The sequence below is a fragment of the Sceloporus occidentalis genome, unplaced genomic scaffold, assembly GCF_023333645.1.
Source record: "Sceloporus occidentalis isolate IW3139 unplaced genomic scaffold, rSceOcc1.0.p SCAF_6, whole genome shotgun sequence".
Lineage (NCBI taxonomy): Eukaryota > Metazoa > Chordata > Lepidosauria > Squamata > Phrynosomatidae > Sceloporus > Sceloporus occidentalis.
In genome coordinates this window covers 4522594-4547035 of record NW_028316986.1, presented here as the reverse complement: position 1 = coordinate 4547035, position 24442 = coordinate 4522594, and the positions used below count along the sequence as shown (strand labels likewise).

General features: G+C 45.1%; 1 protein-coding gene across 3 annotated transcripts in view; it reads left to right on the top strand.

Annotated features, from left to right (window-relative positions):
* Positions 1–24442, top strand: part of LOC149310345 (adenylate cyclase type 3-like) — a 135969-nt gene that overhangs the window by 74564 nt on the left and 36963 nt on the right. For all 3 annotated transcript variants that reach the window (XM_089528763.1, XM_089528761.1, XM_089528762.1), the window contains exons 4-5: positions 8704–8834; positions 17607–17718. In XM_089528763.1, the coding sequence (XP_089384889.1) occupies positions 8704–8834; positions 17607–17718 (243 nt within the window). The remainder of the gene's footprint in view (positions 1–8703; positions 8835–17606; positions 17719–24442) is intronic.

The window sequence follows — 24442 nt, the reverse complement described above, 5'->3', positions numbered from 1 at the left end:
TAATTCCCGCCCTGAAACAAGACTGGTCTGCTAAAAAGGCAAATAAATGAGTCCTGGAGCAAATCATGCCTGAACTCTCACTAAAAGCCAAGATGACTAAACTGTTGTATTTTGGATACATCATGAGACAATGTGATTTATTGGAAATGAGTATAATACAGTCGTCCCTTCTAATTTGCGGACTTGGAGTTTGTGATCTCGCTTTTCGTGACTGCAAGGTGGGGAGGGATTAAAGTGATGCACACCCATTATAATAATGGGCTTTGAATATATGCTAATTTCTATTTTCGTGGTGGGGTCCAGAATGGATCTCATGCGAAAATGGAGGGACAACTGTACAGTAAAGTGGGAAATGGTAGACTAGTAAAAGAGAAAAGGCTGCATTCTAGATGATTTGGTTCAACTGAGATAGCCATAGTCATGAGTTTACAAGCCCTGAGTAGGGCTGTTGACGGCTGGTGCTCTTGGATGTCTGTCATTCATAGGGTTGCCATCAGTCGCAGTTGACTTGGTAGTAAATAACAACAGCCAACAACGAGGGCTGGGGGGGGGGGAAGTATTTTATCCTACATCCTGACATTTTAGACACCATTGAGCTTGAGAAATGTAAAAAATCTGACTTGGTATCTGAAGCAGCTTCACATGTGCACCTGTGAATCACACTAAAGCCTTGATTTCTCTGTTACACTCAGCCATCATACCCAAGGAATTGCTTCTAAAAACGGTGCATGCTGGGAACAATCATTTTTCTCTGTGTTAAGAGTCTCCCCAGAGGCAGCTTGCTAACTGTGTTATGCAAGTCTGACAGCACTTTAGCACTTAGAGCGGTGCTAGCTAGCGGCATCCCACTGGGCTCTAACATTTGCTCCCTGTCTAAGAAGAGTTTGCACATTATGTGACCAAGGGAGCAATGGGGAAGAGCGGCAGCCATAGCTGCCGGTGAGGAAAGAAAGATGTCATGGTGCAATAGAAATGCCACCTTTTATTTTTAGAGTCAAATGCAAAGGAAATCTAGCAGGTGCCATATGGTACTGAAGGACCTATTGAGAGTACTGCAACTTTTGACAGTAAATGTGATGGTGGAAGAGATTTCCACAGAGACTGCAGGCTCCTAATAAGACAAATGAATGAGTCTGAAAGCAAATCAGGGCTGACCCCTCTATAGAAACCAAGATGATTAAACTGAGAGTGTTGTTAAGTTGACCCTCCGTATCTGCGGATTCAACCATCCACGGCTTCAAAATATTCACACACACAAAAATTCCAAAAAAGCAAACCTTGATTTTGCTATTTTATATAACTAAGACCATTTTACTGTGCTGATGTATATAATGTGACATGGGCATCCATGGATTTTTGTATCCGCTAAGGGTCCTGGAACCAAATCCCAGTGAATATTGAGGGCCCACTGTACTTTGGAGGCATCATGAGACAGCGTGACTCTCAGGAAAAAGCAATAATACCTGGTAAGGGAAAGGCAGCAGGAGAAGAGGGAGACTAAAAGTGGGTTGATTCAATAAAGGAAACAATCCTGAGTTTGCAAGATCTGAACAGGTCTGTTGATGATGGGGGCTCTTGGAGGCCTGTCATTCATAGGGTTGCCATAAGTTGTGGCAGACCTGAGGGTAAATAACAATAACGGTGGAGCTAAATTTAACTGTGGGTCCCAACAAGATGGACTTATTGACACTAGGGAACTTGGTATATCTACATTTAGATAATTCCAGTTGGTTAGCTGGGATTAACAATCAAATTTAGGCTGGATTGCAGTTCCCATCAACCTTCTCCAGCATATTCCATAGTGGGAGTTGCTGACAATTTCAGTTCAATAATATCTGAACGGCCATATACTTCTCATCCTTCATGTACACCTTTGCTCCCATATGATAGGATTTATTTATATACCGCCCAATCACTGGGAATCCGAGCGGTTTACAACAGAGGGGATAATAGACGGTTCCCTGCCCTCAGGCTTACAATCTGTTATAATCACTAATCATAGAATCATATAGTTGGAAGAGACGGCAAGGGCCATCCAGTCCAACCCCCTGCCATGCAGGAAATCCAAATCAAAGCATCCCCGACAGATGGCCATCCAGCCTCTGTTTAAAGACCTCCAAGGAGGGAGACTCCACTACACTCCAAGGGAGTGTGTTCCACTGTCGAACAGCCCTTACTGTCAGGAAGTTCCTCCTGATGTTGAGGTGGAATCTCTTTTCCTGGAGCTTGCATCCATTGTTCTGGATCCTGTTCTCTGGAGCAGCAGAAAACAAGCTTGCTCCCTCCTCAATATGACATCCTTTCAAATATTTAAACAGGGCTATCATATCACCTCTTAACCTTCGCTTCTCCTGGCTGAACATCCCCAGCTCCCTAAATCGTTCCTCATAGGGCATGGTTTCCAGACTTTTCACCATTTTAGTCACTCTCCTTTGGACACGCTCCAGTTTCTCAACATCCTTTTTAAATTGTGGTGCCCAGAACTAGACACAATATTCCAGGTGGGGCCTGACCAAAGCAGAATACAGTGGCACTATTACGTCTCTTGATCTAGACACTATACTTTTGCTGATATCACAATCAGGAATGGGACTCATGTGGCCTTCCAGATGTTGCTGGATTGCAGCTCCCAGCAAGCTTCAATATTGGTTATGCAAGTTAGCACTGTAGGCAGTTGCGTTTCAGCCACATCTGGAGGGTCATACTTTGGCCACCTGTGCTATTAAGTGTAACACTGGACAAACACTGTGCCAACTTAACCCACACACATCCACCCTCCCACCCATCTGTCTAAATGTATATCTATATGACCTCCTCCCCTCTTTTTAATCAGTCCATCTACGTATGTGGCAACACTGTTTGCTGCTCTGCCTTAGGCAGCTAAATGTCTTGGACCAAATTCTGCTTGAAATGGAAAATTGGTGGTTGGGGAGAAGAGAAGACTCTGGTAGCACCTTTAAGACTAATTGAATTATTTCAGTGTGAGCTTCCATGGGTTTCAACCTACTTCAGTGCACTGATGCAGTACAAACTCTGCTTATTCAACTTCTTTGTTTATTAGCAGGGATTGTGAAAATATGCCCCACTTACCACATAATTCTACTTAGAAACCCCTGGGTTCTCCCAAAGCCTCACTAGCATCCTTAATTTCTTAAAAATTGTGTGATTTTGGGGAAATTTTTTGTCTCAAAGTCAGCTCTAAACACAAAATAGCCCTCAAACATGGCTGCTACCTTTTACAAACCTTTTAACACAATCTACCCTCTCCTATCTGTTGCGGATTAGCCAAAAATAGCAATCGAAGTTGCACAGGTGTGATCTGCAGGGGTTTGCAGGTTTTGTCTACCATTCCCTTACAGGACTGATTTCAGCACCTGGTATATTTTTGTGTTTGGTTCCACTCCCTGGCCCCCCACCTTCAATCCCCCATTTGGAGTCTGTAGCAGCATAGATAGGGGGCTAGCAATATTCTAGTTGCCAGTTTCTCTCTCTCTCTCCCTCTCTCTCTCTCTCTCTCTCACACACACACACACCCTTTGAGGTATGCACTGTATTGGTTGCCTTTTTTTGGTGCCTGATCAAACCCTGTTAATTCACCCAGGCATTTTTTTTTTACGAAGCCGTGTTTTGTACCTCTCTGTTTTATATATGTCACCATTAGGGTTGAGCCAGCGTGGTGTAATGCTTTGAGTGTAAGACTATGATTCTGGGGAGCAGTGTTTGAATCCCTACTTGACCATGGAAATCTACTGGGTGATCTTGGACAAGTCACACTCTCTCAGCCTCAGATGAAGGCAAAGGTCCCATGATGCATTCGTAGGGACGCCAGAAGTCAGAAACCCCTTGAAGACATGCAACGATAGCCTTATTAGGGTTCCCAGATTACAGGCCCTAGACCCTCTTCTCTGGTTCTCAGGAAGAGAGGTAAGAGTGCCGCCTTCAAAAGTTGATTTGTTAGATTTATTCTTTTTATTTGAATGACATACTCCGTGCAACTGTGATTCAGGTTTAATGTAATCCACTTAATGATATCATCAGGGACTGCCACTTGTAACATCACAAGGGGCCATGCCTAGGTCTCAGGATTTGGCTCTGAAATCTCAAGCACAACTGAATTTACCTAATCTCAGAAGCTGAGTAGGGCCATGCCTGGTTAGTTACTTGGATGTGAGACCGCCAGTTAAGACTAGAAAAGTATCCTGACTGTAATCCAGAGAGTCACAGCTGCCAGCCAGAGATGGCAATACTGAGCTTAGACAGGGCCATAAGGATCTGATTCACTATAAGGCAGCATCCTGTACAGTCGGCCCTTCTTATACACTGATTTTTTATACACGGATTCAAGCATACACGGTTTGAAAATGTTCAAAAAAAGTATAAATTTCAAATATCAAACCTAAATTTTCCATTTTTTAATAAGGGACACCATTTTGCTATGTCATTATGTTTAATGGGACTTGAGCATACACGAATTTTGTTATACACAGGGGATCTTGGAACCAAACCTCAGCATATAACAAAGGTCCACTGTATTACTGAGCAGAAGACTCCAGGTTCAGTTTCCAGCATCTCATGACAGGGCTAGGAAAGACTTGTGGTGGTTATTTTCTTATATCCCACCTTCTTCCCAACATAGGGACTCAAGGCAGCCTAAAATCAGCTCTGGATAACCATGGCTGCCAGTCAGAGTTGACTATATTGGGCTAGACACACCAAGGGTCTGATTCAATAAAAGACCATGTCAAATGTTCCTATTTTCTGCCCTTCTTATTTGTTTGTGGTTTAATTAGGTTTAATTACAGTTTATAACCCAACTTGCTACCATTTCCAAGTATTTCAGAGCAGTCGGTCAATAAAGTGTCCCCTTCTCCCATCCTCGTGTTTGAACTAGAGGCACCTCTGAAGCACATGTTCACCCAGGATTTAGGAACACATGTTTGCCACTCACATTTTTATGTATTCTGCTGCAGGGAATACAGCTTTGAGAATTAAATTCTTCTTTAAGAGTTGTTTGAGGACAAGTCTATTGTCTATGTTGTCTCTGTTTCACTGTAGGAGCAGCAGGTCACAAGTCTGGTGAATCATATAATTGCAGAGTTGGAAGGGTTTCCCCAGGGGTCATGATCATCAAGATCAGACCATATTACTCCAATATTAAATTCTCTTCATTGGCTGCCAATCAGCTTCTGGGCGCAATACAAAGTGTTGGTCATTGCCTTTAAAGCCCTACATGGCTTGGGCCTGAGTTACTTACGGGAATGCCTCTCTCTACACAACCTGTGCCACACTCTTAGAACACCAGGCAAGAAACTATTGGAACATATGAAAACTAGACTAACTACAACTTCCCATAAAGCGTTTACAGCCGTGGCCCCTAAACTATGGAACAACTTACCGGAAGAAATCTGTCTTATTACCACCTTAGAAGCCTTTAAGAAGGCACTTAAGACGGATCTCTTCTGGCTGGCCTATCTACCTGGCCTTCTGTCTCAAAGAACACTCCCACATTTTACTTTGATAGCATGGAAAACAGACAATGATTTGGTCATTTTAGTGATTGGTAGTAGTTTTGTTGTTCACTCTATTGATTGTATTTTTACCGTAGATAATATTGTATCTTGTATTTTACTGTTGATTTTATGCTCTGTTGTAATCCCACCTCTATCCACAGGGAGAGGTGGGAAATACAAATAAAATTATTTTTTATTATTATTATTATTATTATTATTATTATTATTATTATTATTATTATTATGAAGTCCAACTCCCTCACTGCAGGAATACCAGTTAAAGCATCCCTAGCAAGTAGCTGTCCAGCCTCTTTTTGAGGATATCCAGAAAAGGAGAACCCCCAATTGTTTAGGCAACTGGTTCCATTGCTGAGCCACTCTTACTATCAAGAAGTTTCTTCTAGTGTTCAATTGAAATCTACCCTTCTGTAACTTAAAACCATTAGACCTGGCCCTACCTTCTAGGGTAGCAGAGAACAAACCTGCCCCTCCTCTTTGTGGCAGCCCCTGAGTTATCTAAAGAGTACAATCATGGCACCCCTTAGTCTTCTCTTCATCAAGGTGAACCTGTTCAGCTCCCTCAACCTTGGCTCATACGTTTTGTTCTCCATTCCTCTTATTATAGAATCATAGAATCATAGAGTTGGAAGAGACCGCAAGGGCCATCCAGTCCAACCCCCTGCCATGCAGGAAATCCAAATCAAAGCATCCCCGACAGATGGCCATCCAGCCTCTGCTTAAAGACCTCTGAGGAAGGAGACTCCACTACACTCCGAGGGAGTGTGTTCCACTGTCGAACAGCCCTCACTGTCAGGAAGTTCCTCCTAATGTTGAGGTGGAATCTCTTTTCCTGCAGTTTGCATCCATTGTTCCGGGTCCTATTCTCTGGAGCAGCAGAAAACAAGCTTGCTCCCTCCTCAATATGACATCCCCTCATGTATTTAAACAGGGCTATCCTATCACCCCTTAACCTTCTCTTCTCCAGGCTAAACATACCCAGCTCCCTAAGGCATTCCTCATAGGGCATGGTTTCCAGACCACCATTTTAGTCGCCCTCCTTTGGATACACTTCAGTTTCTCAACATCCTTTTTAAATTGTGGTTCTCAGAACTGGACACAATATTCCAGGTGGGGCCTGACCAAAGCAGAATAGAGTGGCACTATTACTTCCCTTGATCTAGACACTATACTTCTGTTGATGCAGCCTAAAATCGCATTGGCCTTGTTAGCTACTGCATCGCACTGTTGACTCATGTTCAACTTGTGGTCCACTTGGACTCCCAGATCCAGGTGTCTTCCATCCTATATCTGTGCATTTTATTTTTCCGCCATAAGTGCAGTCCTTGTTGCCCTTCTCTGAACCTGCTCCAATTTGTTTATATCCTTGTTAAAGTGAAGTGTCCAGAACTGAATGCAGTACTCCAGATGTGGTCTGACCAGTGTGGACTATAGTGGGACTGTTAGTTACCTTGACTTGAAGACTGCTGTGGGCAAGTCACACTTTCTCAGCTTCAGGGGAAGGCAATGACAAATCTCCTCTGAACAACTCTTGCTAAGAAAACCCCATGATAGGTTTGCCTTAGGGTCACCATAAGTCGGAAGCAACTCAAAGGCACACAGCACACACACATATGATTTTATATTTGTTACTCCACGATAACAAATTCTTGTTTTTTTGATAAAACGTATAGTTGACTCATATCCCCAATATAACTGCAAATAAGCAATAAACTTTTCCCAATTTTTGTTAAATTTTTCAGAGATTTCTTTTGTTATCAACATTGACCCAAAATGCACTGCAGAAATAAGCTAGTCTGAGACCACTTTTACTGCCCTGGCTCAATGCTAGGGAAGTCTGGGGACTGTAGTTTTGTGAGACATTTAGCCTTTTCTGTTAGAGAGCTTTGGTACCACAATAAACTACAATTCCCAGGATTTCCTAGCACTAAGCCAGAGCAGTTAATGCGGTCTCAAACTGGATTATTTCTGCAGTGTGCTTTGAACCATTGTCAGTTTGTCAATTTCAGCAAGTTCAGTCACTTTCATTGGCCAGTCTTCTTGTGTAGGAATAATGGTACTCTTTCATCTTGGAGCATATGTCATTCTTGCAGCTGTTATTGTATACGGTAATGTCCTTATATACTTCTTCTCAATGTGATCGTCCACCACTCCAAGCAAGAAAGTCTCTGCCTTAAACTGTATCTCTATTTTAAAAATACCTTCCGCCATACAGTGAATCAGAATCCAATATTTCTCTCCTTCATCACAGGTTGCTTTTAAAGTACAGGATTGGGCTCCTTTATCCTGAATTCCAAAATCCAGAATATTCCAGAAACCAAAACTTTTTTCATGGGTAGCTAAGATCGTGACACCTTTGCTTTTATTCAGTATACACAGACTTTGTTTCGTGCTCAAAATGATTAAAAATCTTGTATAAAATTATCTTCAGGCTATGTGTATAAGGTGCATATGGAACATAATGTCATGTTTAGACTTGGGTTCCATCTTCAGAATATCTCATTATGTACATATATACAAATACAGATATTCCAAAATAAAAAAAAATCCTAAATCCCAAATGGGTCTGGTCCTAAGCATTTCAGATAAGTGGGTTCAACCTATATTAACTCTGCACAAGACATGTAAAAGTGGTGCTGGTTTTGCCTGTTACCAAGTTAAGTTTCAGCTGCCACCCCAGTCACTATATGTATATAGACTGGTGCCATCTTGTCTTTTTTCTCAGGCGGTAAAATGTCTTGGTCCAATTCCAACATTCATTTTGATATGGTGATGATAGTGGGACAAGTGGGTATAAATAAAGATGACGATGGCCCCATACAGACAGGCCAAAATAAAGCAGCTTCGGGCCACTTTATAGGTATGCTGTTTAAATGATGTGTGCGTCCTAAGAGTCCGGAAGCCATGCCAAAGCCACAATCCATTCCTAAGGACTGGAGTGCATCTTTGGCGCAGCTTCCGGACTCTTAGGACACACGCATAATTTAAACAACATACCTCCAAAGTGGCCCGAAGCAGATTTATTTTGGCCTGTCTGTATGGGGCCGATGTTATTAATAGCAGTGATGACAACAACAATAAAGTACCTTTGAGTTAATCTGATGCAATGTTGAGAGCCCATTTGGATGATTTTTAATCACATGTCCTTTCCCTCGGCTTTGTTTCTTCACCTCAGGAGCGGTTGATGCTTTCCATTTTGCCCAAGCATGTGGCTGATGAAATGTTGAAAGATATGAAGAAGGATGCAAGCCAGAAAGAGATGCAGCAGTTTAATACCATGTACATGTACCGCCATGAGAATGTCAGGTAACATGTACAGTATCATCATATTTAAGAAGGATCTGTTGTGATGGATTTTGTCTCCTGAGAAAACAAAATTCAAAATCCTGAGCAAAATCTTTTGTTTACATAAAGTATTTATCTATGCCACCGTTTAGAGAGTATATATCAGGTCTGTTCAGAATAATAATAATAATAAAATTTTATTATTTTCATTATTTTATTAATTCATTATTTGAATTTTTTTAATGCTGAATAGTTATGGCTTATGTAAGTTTTAATTGTTTCAGTGGGTTTGCTCCAAATATGATTTAAGTCTGGTGCTGAGCCACAGAAATGTAATGAGGTTGAAGAACCCAAACAGAAAAAAAGAATGAACAGAAAAGCTGGAAGGAGAGATAATAAGTTTAAGTTGATAGACAGAAAAATAAGCAAAACATTACAGGGGTCAACAAAACAAACAGCGAGCAAGTATCTAAATAAAGACTTTAGTAAAGGAGTGGGGAAAGTGTGCTCCATGGGCTGCAAATGATGCCCCCCCATCCATCTGATTAACCATCTGATAGCCTTTGTGGCTGAAGAGTGGGGTATAAATACTACTACTACTACTACTACTAATAATAATAATAATAATACTTTTGTGTTCTGAAGTCCCTGTCAATCCCCATAAGTTCTCTTAACTCTCCAGATTTTAAAATCACTTTTAGATCATTTTTTGCCCTAAAACCTTGTCTAGAACATGTGAAAAGGGGCAAGAATGCTTTACTACACTCACATGCCCCAGAACCCTCTATCAGCAAATATATATTTTTTCAGCAGTGTATTGGCCAAAATGGTGATTGGATACTGTATGGATGAAAATGGAGGTATAGTACTGATGCATGAGTGTGACCCATGATGCAAAAGTGGAGTTGGGTCCTGCCCTGACACAATTGCCCACCCCAGTAGGATTCCTAAATATTCATCCCCCAATCTGGAGCCTTCCAAATGTGACTCCCATGGTAACTCCCATCAGTTTTAATGATGGCCAACGGCAACAAGTGATGGGTGGGGGGATTGGTTTCTACATCAAAATGGAGGTTCTAGCTGTGGAAGTATCTAGCTTGACAAAGGCTTTCTTGAACAGAACAGGAGGATATATTATTTTATTAGTTATTGTATGTATGTATGCATTTATTAAAATGCTTATCTCCCGCCTTTTATCCAGAGATTTCACAATATAAAGCCAGTCTGACAGATTTAAGAGTGAATAATAAAATGATCATAAAAGGCTGAAAACAAATTAAACAAATAAACACAATTAAAATAAATATTTAAAAGAGTTTTAAATAAATTAAAACCACCTATATAGTGTATATATACTAAAACAGTGTAACTGGCTTTTGTAAAACTAGTTGGGCCCCTAAAAGCTTTTGGTCAAAACACACTGCAGAAATAATCTAGTTTGAGACCACTTTAACTGCCCTGGCTCAGTGCTAGGGAATCCTGGGAATTGTAGTTTACTGTGGCACCAGACCTCTTTGACAGAGAAGGCTAAATGTCTCACAGAACTAGAATTCCCTAGCATTGAGCCAGGGCAATTAAAGCAGTCTCAAACTGGACTATTTCTGCAGTGTGTTTTGGACCTCTGAACAATCGTGTTTTCACTTTGCTCCTGAAGAATAGCGCTCTTGGTGCCAGTTGGGCCTCCAAGGGGTGAGTGTCTCACAGTTGGAGTGACACAGTGGAGAAGGCCTTTTCCCATTCTTTCCATATTGTTCTGTCTGATGGGACAACCCTGCTTTATGTATCATTACCACCACCTTGAATGTAGACTGGAACCATACTGGCAGCCAGTGCAATTCCTTTAAAACCAGTATTATATGTGGATTTTGTGTTATATTTCAATATAATATTTGTGTAATATTTCAGTCAGGAGTCCAACTGTTGCATTTTACACTAAAGGTAGCATATTAATTTAATATGCTACCTTAATATGCTATGCTGCATTTTCTGAGTTGTCTTCAAGGGCAACCCCACATAATGTTCATTGCAATAGGATCTTTCCAGTGCATGGACTATGAGGCTAAGCAATAGCAATATTCTTGAGAGTCAGCCCACCTGAATCAAATTTTCAGGCTTAAAAAAATTCCAAGTTCTCACATTTTGTCTTCTTCTTCGCGGTCTCTGCGAATCATACAAATGGGTTTCACTGCGCCTGCGCAGTGCTGTTCGGAAACTTCTAGAATCACTGGGCAAAGTTTACTTTGCAACATATAGAAACTTTTTGGCGGTAACTCCGCCCACCCGTTATAAGGCCCCTGCCTTCCCGCTCTTTCCCCAGTTCCTTTTTTCCGCCGTGCTGGTTGCTGTTTGGAACTTCGCTCTTGCTAGCTCGTTTGGATCACTGGTTCTATTTGACTCGGACTGTTTTTTCTGGACTTTGGCTTCTCTTCTTCCCCCGTGTTATTTGACCTCGGACCGTGTACTTCGATTTGGATCTCGTTTTGGCTTGTCGACTTCGATAAAGGATGTCTCCTCCTTTCAAGAAATGCGACGTCTGTGGAGGAAAAGTTCCTGTACAGGACCCGCATTCTTCTTGTCTGCTGTGCCTCGGCCGGGACCACGACCCCAGGGCTTGCAGCCTCTGTAAGTCTATGTCTTCCCAAGCCCGGAAGAACCGGGAATCGCGGCTGACGTCCGCGATAGCCCAGGGCAAGATTCGGGAGGGGGATTCCTGCCCTGCCTCAGCCCCTTCGGCTTCTGCTGTGACTCCTTCTCTCCCGGCCCGTGATGGCCCGGCCAGTGCACCTCCCTCTACTTCGCTGGATTCGGGGGTTTCTGACGCCGCACCCCCTGTGGCCCACGGCTCCACTAAGCCCAGTGCCACCTCCAAACCCACTAAGCACCCTCATAAATCAGGTTCATTGGGTTCTGCTGCCGCCTCAGCTCCACCTCGCGAAGAGGGAGCCCCCTCCGAAGCATCAGGGTCATCCCAGCGAGCGGCCTCCGACCAGAGGTCCCATAAGGCGGCTTCAGCGACATCTTCCAGCTCCAAGAAGACCAAAGCCAAGTCGGGATCGTCGGACCATTCCAAGCCCTCCAAATCTGATGACTCCGCCTCGAGGAGGGCCACCTCCAAACCCGATGCCTCGGGCTCGAAGGAGTCTGTCTCCGGGAAGAAAGATGGAGCTGGACAGGCGGCTAGGATCTCGGAGTCACCGATCCTCTTCTTTCCCCCGGATGCGCCTGCTCGCCCTAAGTCTGGCAAAAAGAGGCAATCATCGGCCTCGGTCTCGACATCTTCTTCTGCTAAGAAGGCCAAGTCATCAGGTGGTCATCCAAGTTCTCAATCAGGGTCTCCATCCAAGAGGCTGGCCGCATCCAAGGAGGCTGCTGGGTCCCGGAAGGCCCATCATCGAGACCGTCCTCGTCCCGACTCCCCGGTGATGGTTGCTTCCCTCGCCACACCATCTGTTGAGGTCCACTCTCCTGTAAGGGATCGCGACCGTGGGGCCGCCGTCCAATCATCTTCGGTTCCAGCTCCGTCGGCTTCGACAGCGCTCCCCTTTCTCCTCTCAGATGACGAGGACCCTTGTGATCTTCCAGCGAGGTCCCCTTCACCTGCTCTGCATTCACCGGCTCGGGTACTTGATGATGCTACATACTTCTACGACTCGGAGACTGACCAGTTCTTCTTGCCAGTTCCTAGAGAGGTCGCCTTGGCTAAGCCCACTTCGGTTCGGGACCGTGTTCATGAACAAGACCGTGCTCATAGCCAGGATCGACACTGACCCGAGGAACTTACCGACCAACCAGGGCCGTCGTCGGCGCCTTCCTTGCTGCCCGTGACCCGACCGACTGAACGCACCAGGCCTGTGGCTGCTGTTGAGCTGGTTTCTTTGGATTCTGAACCAGATCCCATCGGTTCTGATGACGCCTCGGGTGAAGAGGAGCTTGCTCGAGATTCCCCTCAATTCCTTCACCACCCGGAGATAGCCTCCCCGACGGATGATGTGAGGTCGTTTGCAGAGCATGTTATTAAGATGTCCAGGGCTCTGGACATCGAGCTCTCATATCCTGAGGAGGAAGCCAAGGACCCGGTTGAGCGCAGGGTTCACGGTCGGGTCCACGCGACACCCTCCGTTCCATTCCTGCCGTCTCTAGAGACTTTGGTCAAGCGCTCCTGGGACGCCCCTTCTTCACTCCTCGGCCCGCCACGCAAAATAGAGTCCCTCTACAGGGTCTCGGCTCCAAGCTCACCATGGTTGACCTCACACCCTCGTCAGAATTCGGCTATCGTTGAGGGCGCCCAACAGGTCTCCACGCAGCGTCAGGCGGCATCACCAATGGACAAGGAGGCCAAAAAGATTGATGCCTTGGCTAGAAAAGCTTATGCAGCGGCTGCGTTGGCAGTGAAGGCGACCAACTACACTGCCTGTATGGGCGCCTATGTCCAAACCCTGATGGAGGGCATCTCCCCGATCGTGCCGGACGTCCCGGATGGGGTGCAACGGACACTGACTGAAATCAGGGATGAGGCCCATTCCATTGGCGCCTGGCTCATCACGGCGTCCAGGAATGTCGTGGAGTGTTCGGGCAGGGCCATGGCAGCATCCATCGCCCTAAGGAGGCACGCCTGGCTAAGGGGCTCAGACCTCAATTCTAGCATCAGAGCCACCATTGAAGACATGCCCATTGATGACTCGGGCCTATTCCATGCTGAGACTGACGATAGACTTAATCGAAAGTTTAGGATGAAGGCGGCGGCGAGAAAACATGGTATGTCGGCCCCCATTCCATCCCCTTTCCGCAAGCGATTTCGCCCTTGGCAACAGCAGCAAGGTCAATTTCATAGGTCCTCCTATCAGGACCGCCAGTTTCACCAGCAGGGCTCTCAGCGCCAGAGGTACCCGTCCCAGTCCTCTTCGTCTTCTGGCCGCCGCAATCAGTCTTCCCGGTACCGTAAGAACCGCCGGCAAGACCCCGATCAAGGCAAAAAGTGGGCATGAAAACTTCCCGCGCACTTCGCCTCTCCTCTGTGCTTTTTGGACATCCTTAGGCCCTTTGCCAACGTATGGGCCTCTATTTCTTCCGACTCCTGGGTGCTAGACATTGTCTGTAGGGGCTATTCCCTCGAGTTCGAAGAGCTCCCGCCCACCGGAGCTTTTATTTCCACCCCCCCTCGGACACCCTTCTCGACGAAGTGCGCGCTTTGCTTCTCAAAGGGGCAATCCCCCCTTACCCCCCGAACACTGTTCCAGGGCCTTTTTCTCCAGGTACTTCACGGTACCGAAGGCAGATGGGGGCATCAGACCCATCTTGGACTTAAGAGAATTGAACCTCTTCCTCGAATACCGCCGGTTCCGGATGGTAACCTTGGCTTCTATTTTGCCTCTTCTCTACCAGGGCCTGTGGTTCGCAACGGTCGACTTGAAGGACGCCTACTTCCACATTGGAATTCGGGAGTCCCACAGGAGATTCCTCGCCTTCGCCGTCGGCTCCACCGCATACCACTACAACGTGCTTCCCTTTGGCCTTGCCACGGCTCCACGGGTCTTTACAAAGTGCATGGCTCCAGTGGTAGCATACCTTCACCAGAAGGGCTACAGGGTCTTCCCTTACCTGGACGACTGGCTGTTTGTCACCGACTCACAACAGGACCTCCGAGAGGCAATTTCGTTCGCCTTGCATCTGTTGGACTCTCTCGGACTGGTCGTCAACGAGGAAAAGTCTCACTTCACTCCGGCCAGGCAGGCCAAGTTCATCGGAGCCATCCTCGACTCCGAAAGATGCTCCGCCTTCCTTCCTACGGACCGCTTCCAGGCGTTAGTAGAATCACTGAAGCCTTGCATTTCCCACAGAAGGGTGAGGGCCAGGGACGTCCAAGTTGCTCTGGGACACATGGCGTCAATGACCTTCGTGACACCGTGGGCAAGGCTTCGCCTACGCCCACTACAGTCCTGGTTCCTCTGTCTTCTCCCCGATGGAGGACCCTCCGTCAAAGTGGCTCACGGTACCGAGGCCGGTGGCCGCCTCCCTGAGATGGTGGTTGGACAACCGCAACGTCTGTATCGGAATGCCCTTCCATCAGCCTCAGCCTCAATTGACTTTGACAACAGATGCTTCTCTGGAAGGCTGGGGCGCCCACCTGCTCGACCTGGTTGTCAGGGACAAGTGGTCAGCCCAGGACAAACATCTCCACATCAATGCTTTGGAGATGCTCGCAGTCGAGAAGGCTCTGAGGGCATTCGAGCTCACTGTCACAGGCAACGTGGTCCTCCTCAGGACGGACAACACTACCATGATGTATTACATCAACAAGCAAGGAGGCACCAGGTCCAGGACTCTGCTCGAGATCACTCTTCGCATCTGGGACTGGTGCATCCAGAGACAGGTGCTCCTCCAGGCGATTCACCTCCCAGGAGAGGACAACGAATTGGCAGATCGCCTAAGCAGATCTTCTTCGGTGTGTCACGAGTGGAGGCTCCATCCGGAGACAGTCAGCGACCTCTTCGACCGGTGGGGAACCCCCCAGATCGACCTCTTCGCGACCAAGTGGAACAGCCACTGTCCCCAGTTCTGCTCCAGAAGGCAAATGGACGGATCCCTCGGAGACGCGTTCGCCTTCCTTTGGACGGGAGAGCTGCTTTACGCCTTTCCTCCCTTCCCTCTCATCATCAGGGTGGTGTCCAAGATGACAACGGACCGTTCGCATGCGATCCTGATCACCCCGTGGTGGCCGAGACAGCCTTGGTTCGCATCCCTTCTCCACCTCTCCAGGAGACGCTTCCTCCGCCTCGACTTCCGTCCCGACCTGTTGTCAATCCAGGACGGCCAGATTCTGCACCTGGACATCGAGAGCCTGCCGCTGGTGGCCTGGAGGATACAGCCTTAACCGCCCTGCCGGAGGCGGTGAGGACGGTGATCCTGGCTGCAAGGAAACCTTCCACTCAACGGTCCTATGCCCTGAAATGGAAGAGGTTTAGCCTCTTCCTTGATCGAAAGGGCTTGTCTCCTGCTCAAGTGTCCACTCCAGTGGTGCTGGAGTTTTTGATGTCTCTTTTGGATGAGGGGCTGTGCCTCGCATCCATCAAGTGCTATCTATCTGCCATTTGTGCTAAGTACCAATTCAGGGGGAGGGCTTCCTTTTTTAGGGATCCCTTAGTGAAAGGGTTCCTTAAGGGATGTGCCAACTTGCATCCTCCTGTGTCGGTACCGACGCCGGCTTGGAGCTTGGAGGCGGTACTGTCCGCGCTCCAGTCCAAGCCCTTCGAGCCTATAGCCACAGCGGACTTGAGACTGCTGACTTGGAAAACCGCTTTTCTTGTGGCCATCACCTCTGCCCGCGGTGCGGGCGAACTCTGTGCCTTGTGGAGGGACCAGACCTTCCTGAGGTTTCACAAGGACAAGGTGGTTCTTCGGACAGACATTACTTTCTTGCCTAAGGTTGTGTCTGCTTTCCAAATGTGCCAGGACATTGTGTTGCCTACTCTTGCATCCAACCCGACTTCGGATGCGGAGCGAAGCCTGCACTCTCTTGATGTCAGGAGAGCACTGGCCTTTTACTTAGACAGAACTGCTGCCTCCAGTCGCTCCGAAAGACTCTTCCAGTGCTACTCGGAGCCGAAGAAAGGATTGCCTGTGTCTGCGCAGAGGTTTTCCAAATGGGTGGCCGGTACCTATGAACTTTTGGGCAAACCTCTCCCGGGCAGGGTTCGGTCTCATTCCACAAGGGCAATGTCAGCATCCTCTGCATTCCTGTCGGGGATTCCCTTGGAGGATGTCTGCAAGGCTGCTGTCTGGTCCCAACCTCTGACTTTTATTAAGCATTATAGGTTGGACACCAGAGCCATCCGAGACGCAGCTTTCGGGAGGGCTGTGTTGGTTTCAGGGTTGCATTGATTGCACTACTGATGGTTTGTGTTTCAGCACTTACGTACATATGCCACTGTTCCAATTTGTTGAATGTTGGTTTGCACAATATCTATGGGACTGGTGTTGCATGACCTCTGGTTCCCTTCTCAGGTTTAGCAATGTTATTGCTATGTTTGGTCTGTGCTTCAACAAAAAGACTGACTCTTTTTATGGTTCAGGGTGTTTATTCTTTCAATAAATATACCTTTGGTTTACCATAGCTTTGGTTTCAGGACACTCCCTCCTCCGCATACCTAAGCTTGTCAGTCTAAACCCATTTGTATGATTCGCAGAGACCACGAAGAAGAAGGACAGGTTGCTTACCTGTAACAGTATTTCTTCGAGTGGTCATCTGCGAATACATACAAATCCCACCCGTCCATCCCCTCAGTGTCCTGCTCTTATTGGCTCTTTCCATCGCCTGCTTGGCGGAAAAATTGCGGAACTGGGGAAAGAGTGGGAAGGCAGGGGCCTTATAACGGGTGGGCGGAGTTACCGCCAAAAAGTTTCTATATGTTGCAAAGTAAACTTTGCCCAGTGATTCTAGAAGTTTCCGAACAGCACTGCGCAGGCGCAGTGAAACCCATTTGTATGTATTCGCAGATGACCACTCGAAGAAATACTGTTACAGGTAAGCAACCTGTCCTTATTCATCTTCCATTTAGCTCTTGAGTCAAAAGGGCTAGAATTTTACTTTGAAATGTGTTGTAATCTGGGATTCTTGGAAAGATTAATTTTGCAGCAGATAGGTCACAGCTGATTGCATGAATGATGATTGGACATTGATTGGAGGTTATTTGCCTTCAGACAGATAACACTAGTTTGTCAGTTGTGTCTAGTTGGCAGTAACTGTTCAGCAACCATCTTAATCTTCTTTGGTCCTTGTGCCTTTTTCCCCCACAGCATCCTCTTCGCTGACATAGTTGGTTTCACGCAGCTGTCATCTTCCTGTAGTGCCCAGGAATTGGTGAAGCTTCTCAATGAACTCTTTGCACGCTTCGATAAACTAGCAGCAGTAAGTTTCTTAGCTTTGATATTTGTCCTCTTGAGTATTTCCAACTCCTCACTTAAATTCATCTAAGTAACTAGAAGTAGTTGGAGCAAACCGTAGCTGCATGTAATTACACAGAGATCAGGCTGTCTAAAAGGCCATGGCTGCACCTGCACTCCAGAAATAATGCAGCTTGAGACTGCTTTAACTGTTCTGGCTCAATGCTGTGGAATTCTGGGAATTGTAGTTTGTTGTGGCACCAGAGTTCTCTGACAGAGAAGGCTAAACGTCTCACAAAACTGCAGTTCCCAGAATTCTATAGCACTGAACCATGGCATTTAAAGTACTGTCAGATCTGCATTGTTTCTGCAGTGTGGGTGCAGCCCATGTCTCCATGTATATGAACCTGTCCAAATTTTAAGATCCTTGCAGAAGGCCTTTCTTTTGGTCTGAACACTATCATAGGCCCATCTGGTGAGGACACAGGAGAGGGCCTTCTTGGTGGCTGCTCCCAAACTGTGGGGTTCTCACCTAAGGAAAACTAGGCTAGCCCTCTCCCTGCTCTCCTTTTGTTAGCATGCATTTGATGACGAATTGGCAGGAGAAACATCTTTAACTAAAAGGTTTGCTGAATTTATATCTTTATTACTGAGGTCATAAATGATATTAGCATTGATTTTTAAACTTAAATTAATATAATATCTTTTTTATTTAATTTTATACCATCAAGTTTTTGTCTCTTTTCTTGCATTAACCTTATTGTAAGCTGCTTTGGGTCCTGTATTGGAAGAAAGGCAAGATATTACAATTAACAACAACAACAAAATAATAAAAGGGGGCATTTCTTTCCTCTTTACTTCTTCTCTAGTACAGTCGGCCCTTCTTATACACGGATTTTTTATACACGGATTTAAGCATACACGGTTTGAAAATGTTCCAAAAAAGTATAAATTTACCTTGATTTTCCATTTTTTATAAGGGACACCATTTTGCTATGTCATTATATGTAATGGGACTTGAGCATACACGGATTTTGTTATACACAGGAGATCTTGGAACCAAACCCCAGCGTATAACAAGGGTCCACTGTATACAGTTTTATATATGCTATATGGAGAGGCTCCTGTCTCAAGCCCATCACATCTGCAGGCACATGTATTGGAACAACAACTCTGTAGATGTTCCCACACTCTGGAACTCCCTCCCTAGGGAGGCCAGACTGGCTCCCTCCTTGTTCCCCTTTCATCGATAGGTGAAGACCTTTCTGTTCCAGCAGGCTTTACAAGAAAATAACTTCTCTTTGTTGGCTGTATTATTTTTATTCAATGTTTTGAATAAAATCAATGTTTTAAACTGCTTTCATTCTATAGACAGTACAATGCGATTTTAATCTTGACTCGCTGCATGTGGTTTTACTTGTACAGTCAGCCCTCCAGATTCATGGGGTTAGGGGTTAAATGGAAAAAAACACGAATATCTCTAGCTCCCCCCCCCCCTTAACTCAGTTTATATACCTGTCTCTCTGGGCTAAGGAACCAGAATGAAGCACTGCTTCTGTCCTGCCATCACGGGGCATGCTGGGCCTTGTAGTCCTGGATGTGGCTGGAAAGTAGGAAAGCAGCCACGGCAGACTTGGAAGGGAAGCAGTGATACTTTGTATTACTTTATACATTTATGACTTACTAATTTTTTTTGCGGGGGGGGGTCTTTACATTTTCTATTCTACATGTACCATCTATGATTTTCCACAGTAGGCCACAAAACTTTAAAAAACCCCAACATTTAATTATCGATGGCAAGCCTGTGAATAGTCAAATCTGCAAAAGTTAAACCTGAAAAAATCAAAGTTCAACTGTATTTCTTTTTTTCTTGTAAGGCTCCTTAAGGGGAAAAAGGCAGGGCAAAAATAAAGTGATAGCTTTATTTTCACATTTCACAAGTGGAATATATGATCTCACTTTAAGCATCATGGCTGCATCTTGTGGAAACATGGGGTTTGTAATTTCTAGAAGCTCCAGAGCTCTTTGGCTGGGAATTTTAAAACACTTCTCCCAAAAATACAAATCCCAGGATTCTGTACGATATTGCCATGATAGATAAAGTGGAACCACAGTGCTATAATTGAGTAGTATGAACTAACCTTTAAAATTAATCTACATACAGTATTTTTTTTAAGGCACAAGTATAGATACTCATATTAGAAAGTGATTTGCATGAATTGTTGGCTATCACTTGACTGGGTATGAAAACAAGAAGACTGAAAGAACAAAATATATTGTCTAGGGCAATTGGGGATTCTTTTCTTCTTCAGAGAAGCAGATGGAATTATTTGTTTTTGCTGGCTCTTCACTCAGGATTCTCAGAATTTATGATTTTATGATTATGGATTTTAAAGCACAAATGCCATGATTAATAATTCATAACTGAGTACCATTAGATGAATTCCAACAAGCCAAATTTAAAATGAGTTTTAAAGTAGAAGATGAAGACATTGAAATAGTTCAAGATTTTCCATACTTGGGCTCAATCATCAGAGCAGAGATTGCAGGTCGAAAAATCAGATTGAGATTTGGAAGCACAGTTATGAAGGAACAATACAAGATCCCAAAGTGTAAAGATATATTGCTAAATATTAAAGTCAGAATGGTCTACCCCATAGTATTTCCTATTTCTGTGTATGGTTGTGAAAACCGTACAGTGAAAAAAGCTGACAGGAAGAAAATACATTCATTTGAGATGTGGTGTTGGAGGAGAGTTCTGCAGGTACTATGCACTGCTAAAATAAAATTTAAAAATCACCTATAAATGGGTCCTAGAGCAAATCAGGCCTGAATTCTAGAATCCAAAATGACTAAAACATGTCATACTTGGGCCATATCCTGAAAACAAAGGACTTATAAAGACTATAATGCTGGTTTTTATAAGTCGAGGGTAATCAGAAAAGAGAAGACCACATGCTAGAGAGGTAGATTCATTCAAGAAAGCTATGGCTGCCCTGAGTCTGCAAGACCCGAGCAGGGCTGTTGATGATAGGTAATTTGGTGATTTCTTATTCATTGGGTCACCATAAGTCAAAATTGACTAGAAGGCAGTAAACAACAAAAAAGGATTTACATTGGAAGTCCTGGAGAAATAGAAAGGTCTTAACCTGTTGCCAAAAAAGACTTGGGTGGAGTTGGTGCCAAAGGAACTTATTGTGGGGAGAAAATTTCATTACTGGGGTATTACAATGAGAAAAAGAAAAGTCACCGGAGTTTGAAATTGGTGCCTAGTGGTTTCTGTCTGAGTGATAAAATGAATTTGCTCTAGATTTTAATTTAAAGGAACTTTCTAAGGTACTTAGATTTGTTTAGCATCTTAGACAGCATCCCTAAAGATCAGTGACATGGATATCATCAGCTGTTGCTTTTTGAAAGTACCATCAGCCCTCTGTTTTTGTGAAGGATCCGTTCCAGACCCCCTCGCGAAAATGGAAATTTGAGTATATTCAAGCCCCATTGGTTTGAATGGGGGCGTGCTCCCCATTGTTTTCCCCTCCGTTTCCCAATTGCATATATGCAAGGAACGTGGATCTCAAGTCCGCGAAAACAAAGGGGTGACTGTAATTAATTATGCAACTCCCATAACTATTGACTTTTTTTAAAAGTAACCAATTGTGTTAAGAACCAGCATTGTGTAGTTGTTTTGAATGTTGGACTAGGTCTCCAGGAAATCAGGGTTGAAGACCCTACTGGATAACCATGGACAAGTTACACTCTCTCAGCCTCAGAGGAAGGTGATAGTTGCAAACCCTCTCTAAACAAATCTGGCCATGAAAATAACATGAAACGTTCACTCTAGGGTCACTATACATCAAAACTACTTGAAGCCACTAATTATATTACCTTTTACGTTACCCTTTGCTTACCCCCCTGTTTTTAAAATCCATCTAAAAAGTAAGAAAATTATCTCAAATTTTAAAGAAAATTCCCTCAAAATGTCCAAAGAAAGCATTTTTAGTCCGCAGTCCCATTAAGAAGCGAAGATTATTTGTTACATGGTGTGGAGTGGGAAGTAATCATGTTTTGAGATGTTAATGTCATTTTGGAAAATGGCTGTGGTTATGTCCTCATCCCAAAAATTAGTGCATTACAGGGAAAATCATTATTTCTAGTCTTTGTATGAAATATAGGCTGCTGCCATACTGCAGAATGAATGCAGTTTGATACCATTTTAATTGTCATGACGCCATCCTATAGAATCCTGGAATTTGTAGTTTATTATGGTACCAGTGCTCTCTGACAGAGAAAAGTAGATATCTCACAAAACTACAACTCCCAGAATTCCATAGCATTGAGCTATGTTAGTTAAAGCAGTGTCAAAGTGCTTTCCCCCATGTTCCCTAATTCCATTCTTCTCCCCTTGTGTTACTGTATTGTATTGGATGTAATTGGTGCTTTGGTTTTTAACTGTTTTTAACTGTGATTGAATGATGGATATTTTTATTGCTGTACTGTATTGTTTAATGTGGGGGGGGATTTCTTTTTATTGGATTTTGTAGTTTCGATATGTTTTTATTACTGTTGTAAACCGCTGTGATCATGGGAATAGCGGTATACAAATAATGATTCATTCATTCATTCATTCATTTTGCAGGGTAGATGCAGCCACAGAAATGTTGCTATAATTGCAGCTATACTCTGTCTCAAGGCAGAGGTCACCATAGCAGGGGCTTTTGTGAGAATCCAGTTCTCACTGTGGTCCAATTGACTTTGTGTAGCCCTCTGAGCACACTCAGTTCGAGATCTTTTTGGACCTGGGACAGCAAAATGATAATTATATGATTTACGCCTTGCAAGCACATGGAGGATTTTGACGTTAGACTTCCATGCACTGCACTGACTCCTTGCCTGCATTCTTCCTTTTCTCCTAGTCGTGTTACCTTCTGTTTTTTCTGCTCCTACAAGCCTTAGGTTGAGGTACACCCTAACTGTTAAGATCTTTGTTACAATAGCTGAGCAAGGCACTGGAGCATAAGAAAAGATAGCCTGGCATGAGTATGATGTGGCTTGGTGCCAATATGGTGTGATGCTGGACCACTACAAAAACAAAACAAAACAAAACCAGACCAAACACACACAGCACTCTGGGTAGGGCATATGGCTGGGAGCCTGGATTATGTGCATTTGGGGTGAAAATCACCCCAAATCCATGGCTTATGGAGCTTATGGAGTGGCAATACGTGCAGCAAAGAATTCTTTCTATGCTGCACGTATTGCGTCCGCAGAGTCGCGTCCGGCAGAGCTGTTCAGGGTTGTGAGGGAGCTAACTCGGCTTCCTCCCACCCTGAGCCCTATTTTGGAGTCATCTAAAGCCTGCTGCGACGATTTTAACAACTTCTTTGCGGATAAAATCTCTCGGATAAGGGCTGATCTCGACGCCAGTATTTATGCAGATCATACAGGAGAGGTGTCCGAAGCGTCCGTGGTCCCTGTTATACTGGATCACTTTGAGTTTGTTAGTACCGATGAAGTGGACAAGATCCTCCGAAGTGTTAGGAGGACGACTTGCTCTCTTGATCCCTGTCCCTCATGGCTGACAGCTCAGGGGGGGGATGTGGTGCGACTTATGTTACACCGCATAATCAACACATCTCTAAGTGAGGGTCAGTTTCCAGCTAAATTAAAATTAGCAGTGGTTAAACCCCTGCTGAAGAAGCCCTCCTTAGACCCCCTGCTTCATAATAACTATAGACCCATCTCGCTGCTGCCTTTTTTGGGGAAGGTGATCGAGAGAGCAGTCGCCTTCCAGCTTCAGTCGATCTTGGATGACACCGATTTTCTGGACCCATTTCAAACCGGCTTCCGGGCGGGCTATGGAGTTGAGACTGCCATGGTCGCCTTAGTTGATGACCTCCGTCTGGGCATGGACAGGGGGAGTGTGTCCCTGTTAGTGCTTCTGGACATCTCAGCGGCCTTCGATACCATCGACCATGGTATCCTTCTGGGACGCCTGAGGGAGTTGGGAATTGGGGGCACTGCTTTGCAGTGGTTCCGTTCCTACCTATCGGGCAGATCCCAGATCGTGGAGCTGGGGGACTGTCGCTCCGATAGGAGGGCCCTGACATCTGGTGTCCCTCAGGGAGCGATTTTGTCCCCTATGCTATTCAACATTTACATGAAGCCGCTGGGAGAGATCATCCGGAGACATGGGGCGCGGTGTTATCAGTACGCTGATGACACCCAGATAATTTTCTCTATGTCTCCGACTGATGCAGTAACTAAGGATGGCATCTCTCCTCTAGATGCCTGCTTGGCGTCGGTAATGGGCTGGATGAGGGAGAACAAACTCAGTGTGAATCCAGGGAAAACGGAAGTACTGGTGATAGGTTCCCCGGTTTCGGGTGGTGAGATCTGTCACCCGGTCCTGAATGGGGTCACGCTCCCCCTGAAGGACTCGGTGCGCAGCTTGGGAGTACTCCTTGATTCGTCGCTCCAGCTAACTTCTCAGGTGGATGCGACGGTCAGGAGTGCTTGTTATCAGCTACAGCTGATACGCCAGCTGCGTCCCTACCTGGACCGAAAGGACCTTGAATCTGTTGTACATGCTTTGGTAACCTCTCGATTAGACTTCTGCAATGCGCTCTACATGGGGCAACCCTTGTACCAAACCCGGAAGCTGCAATTGGTGCAGAACATGGCAGCCAGACTGGTCGCTGGTAGTTCCAGGTCGGACCATATAACACCTATTTTAAAAGACCTTCATTGGC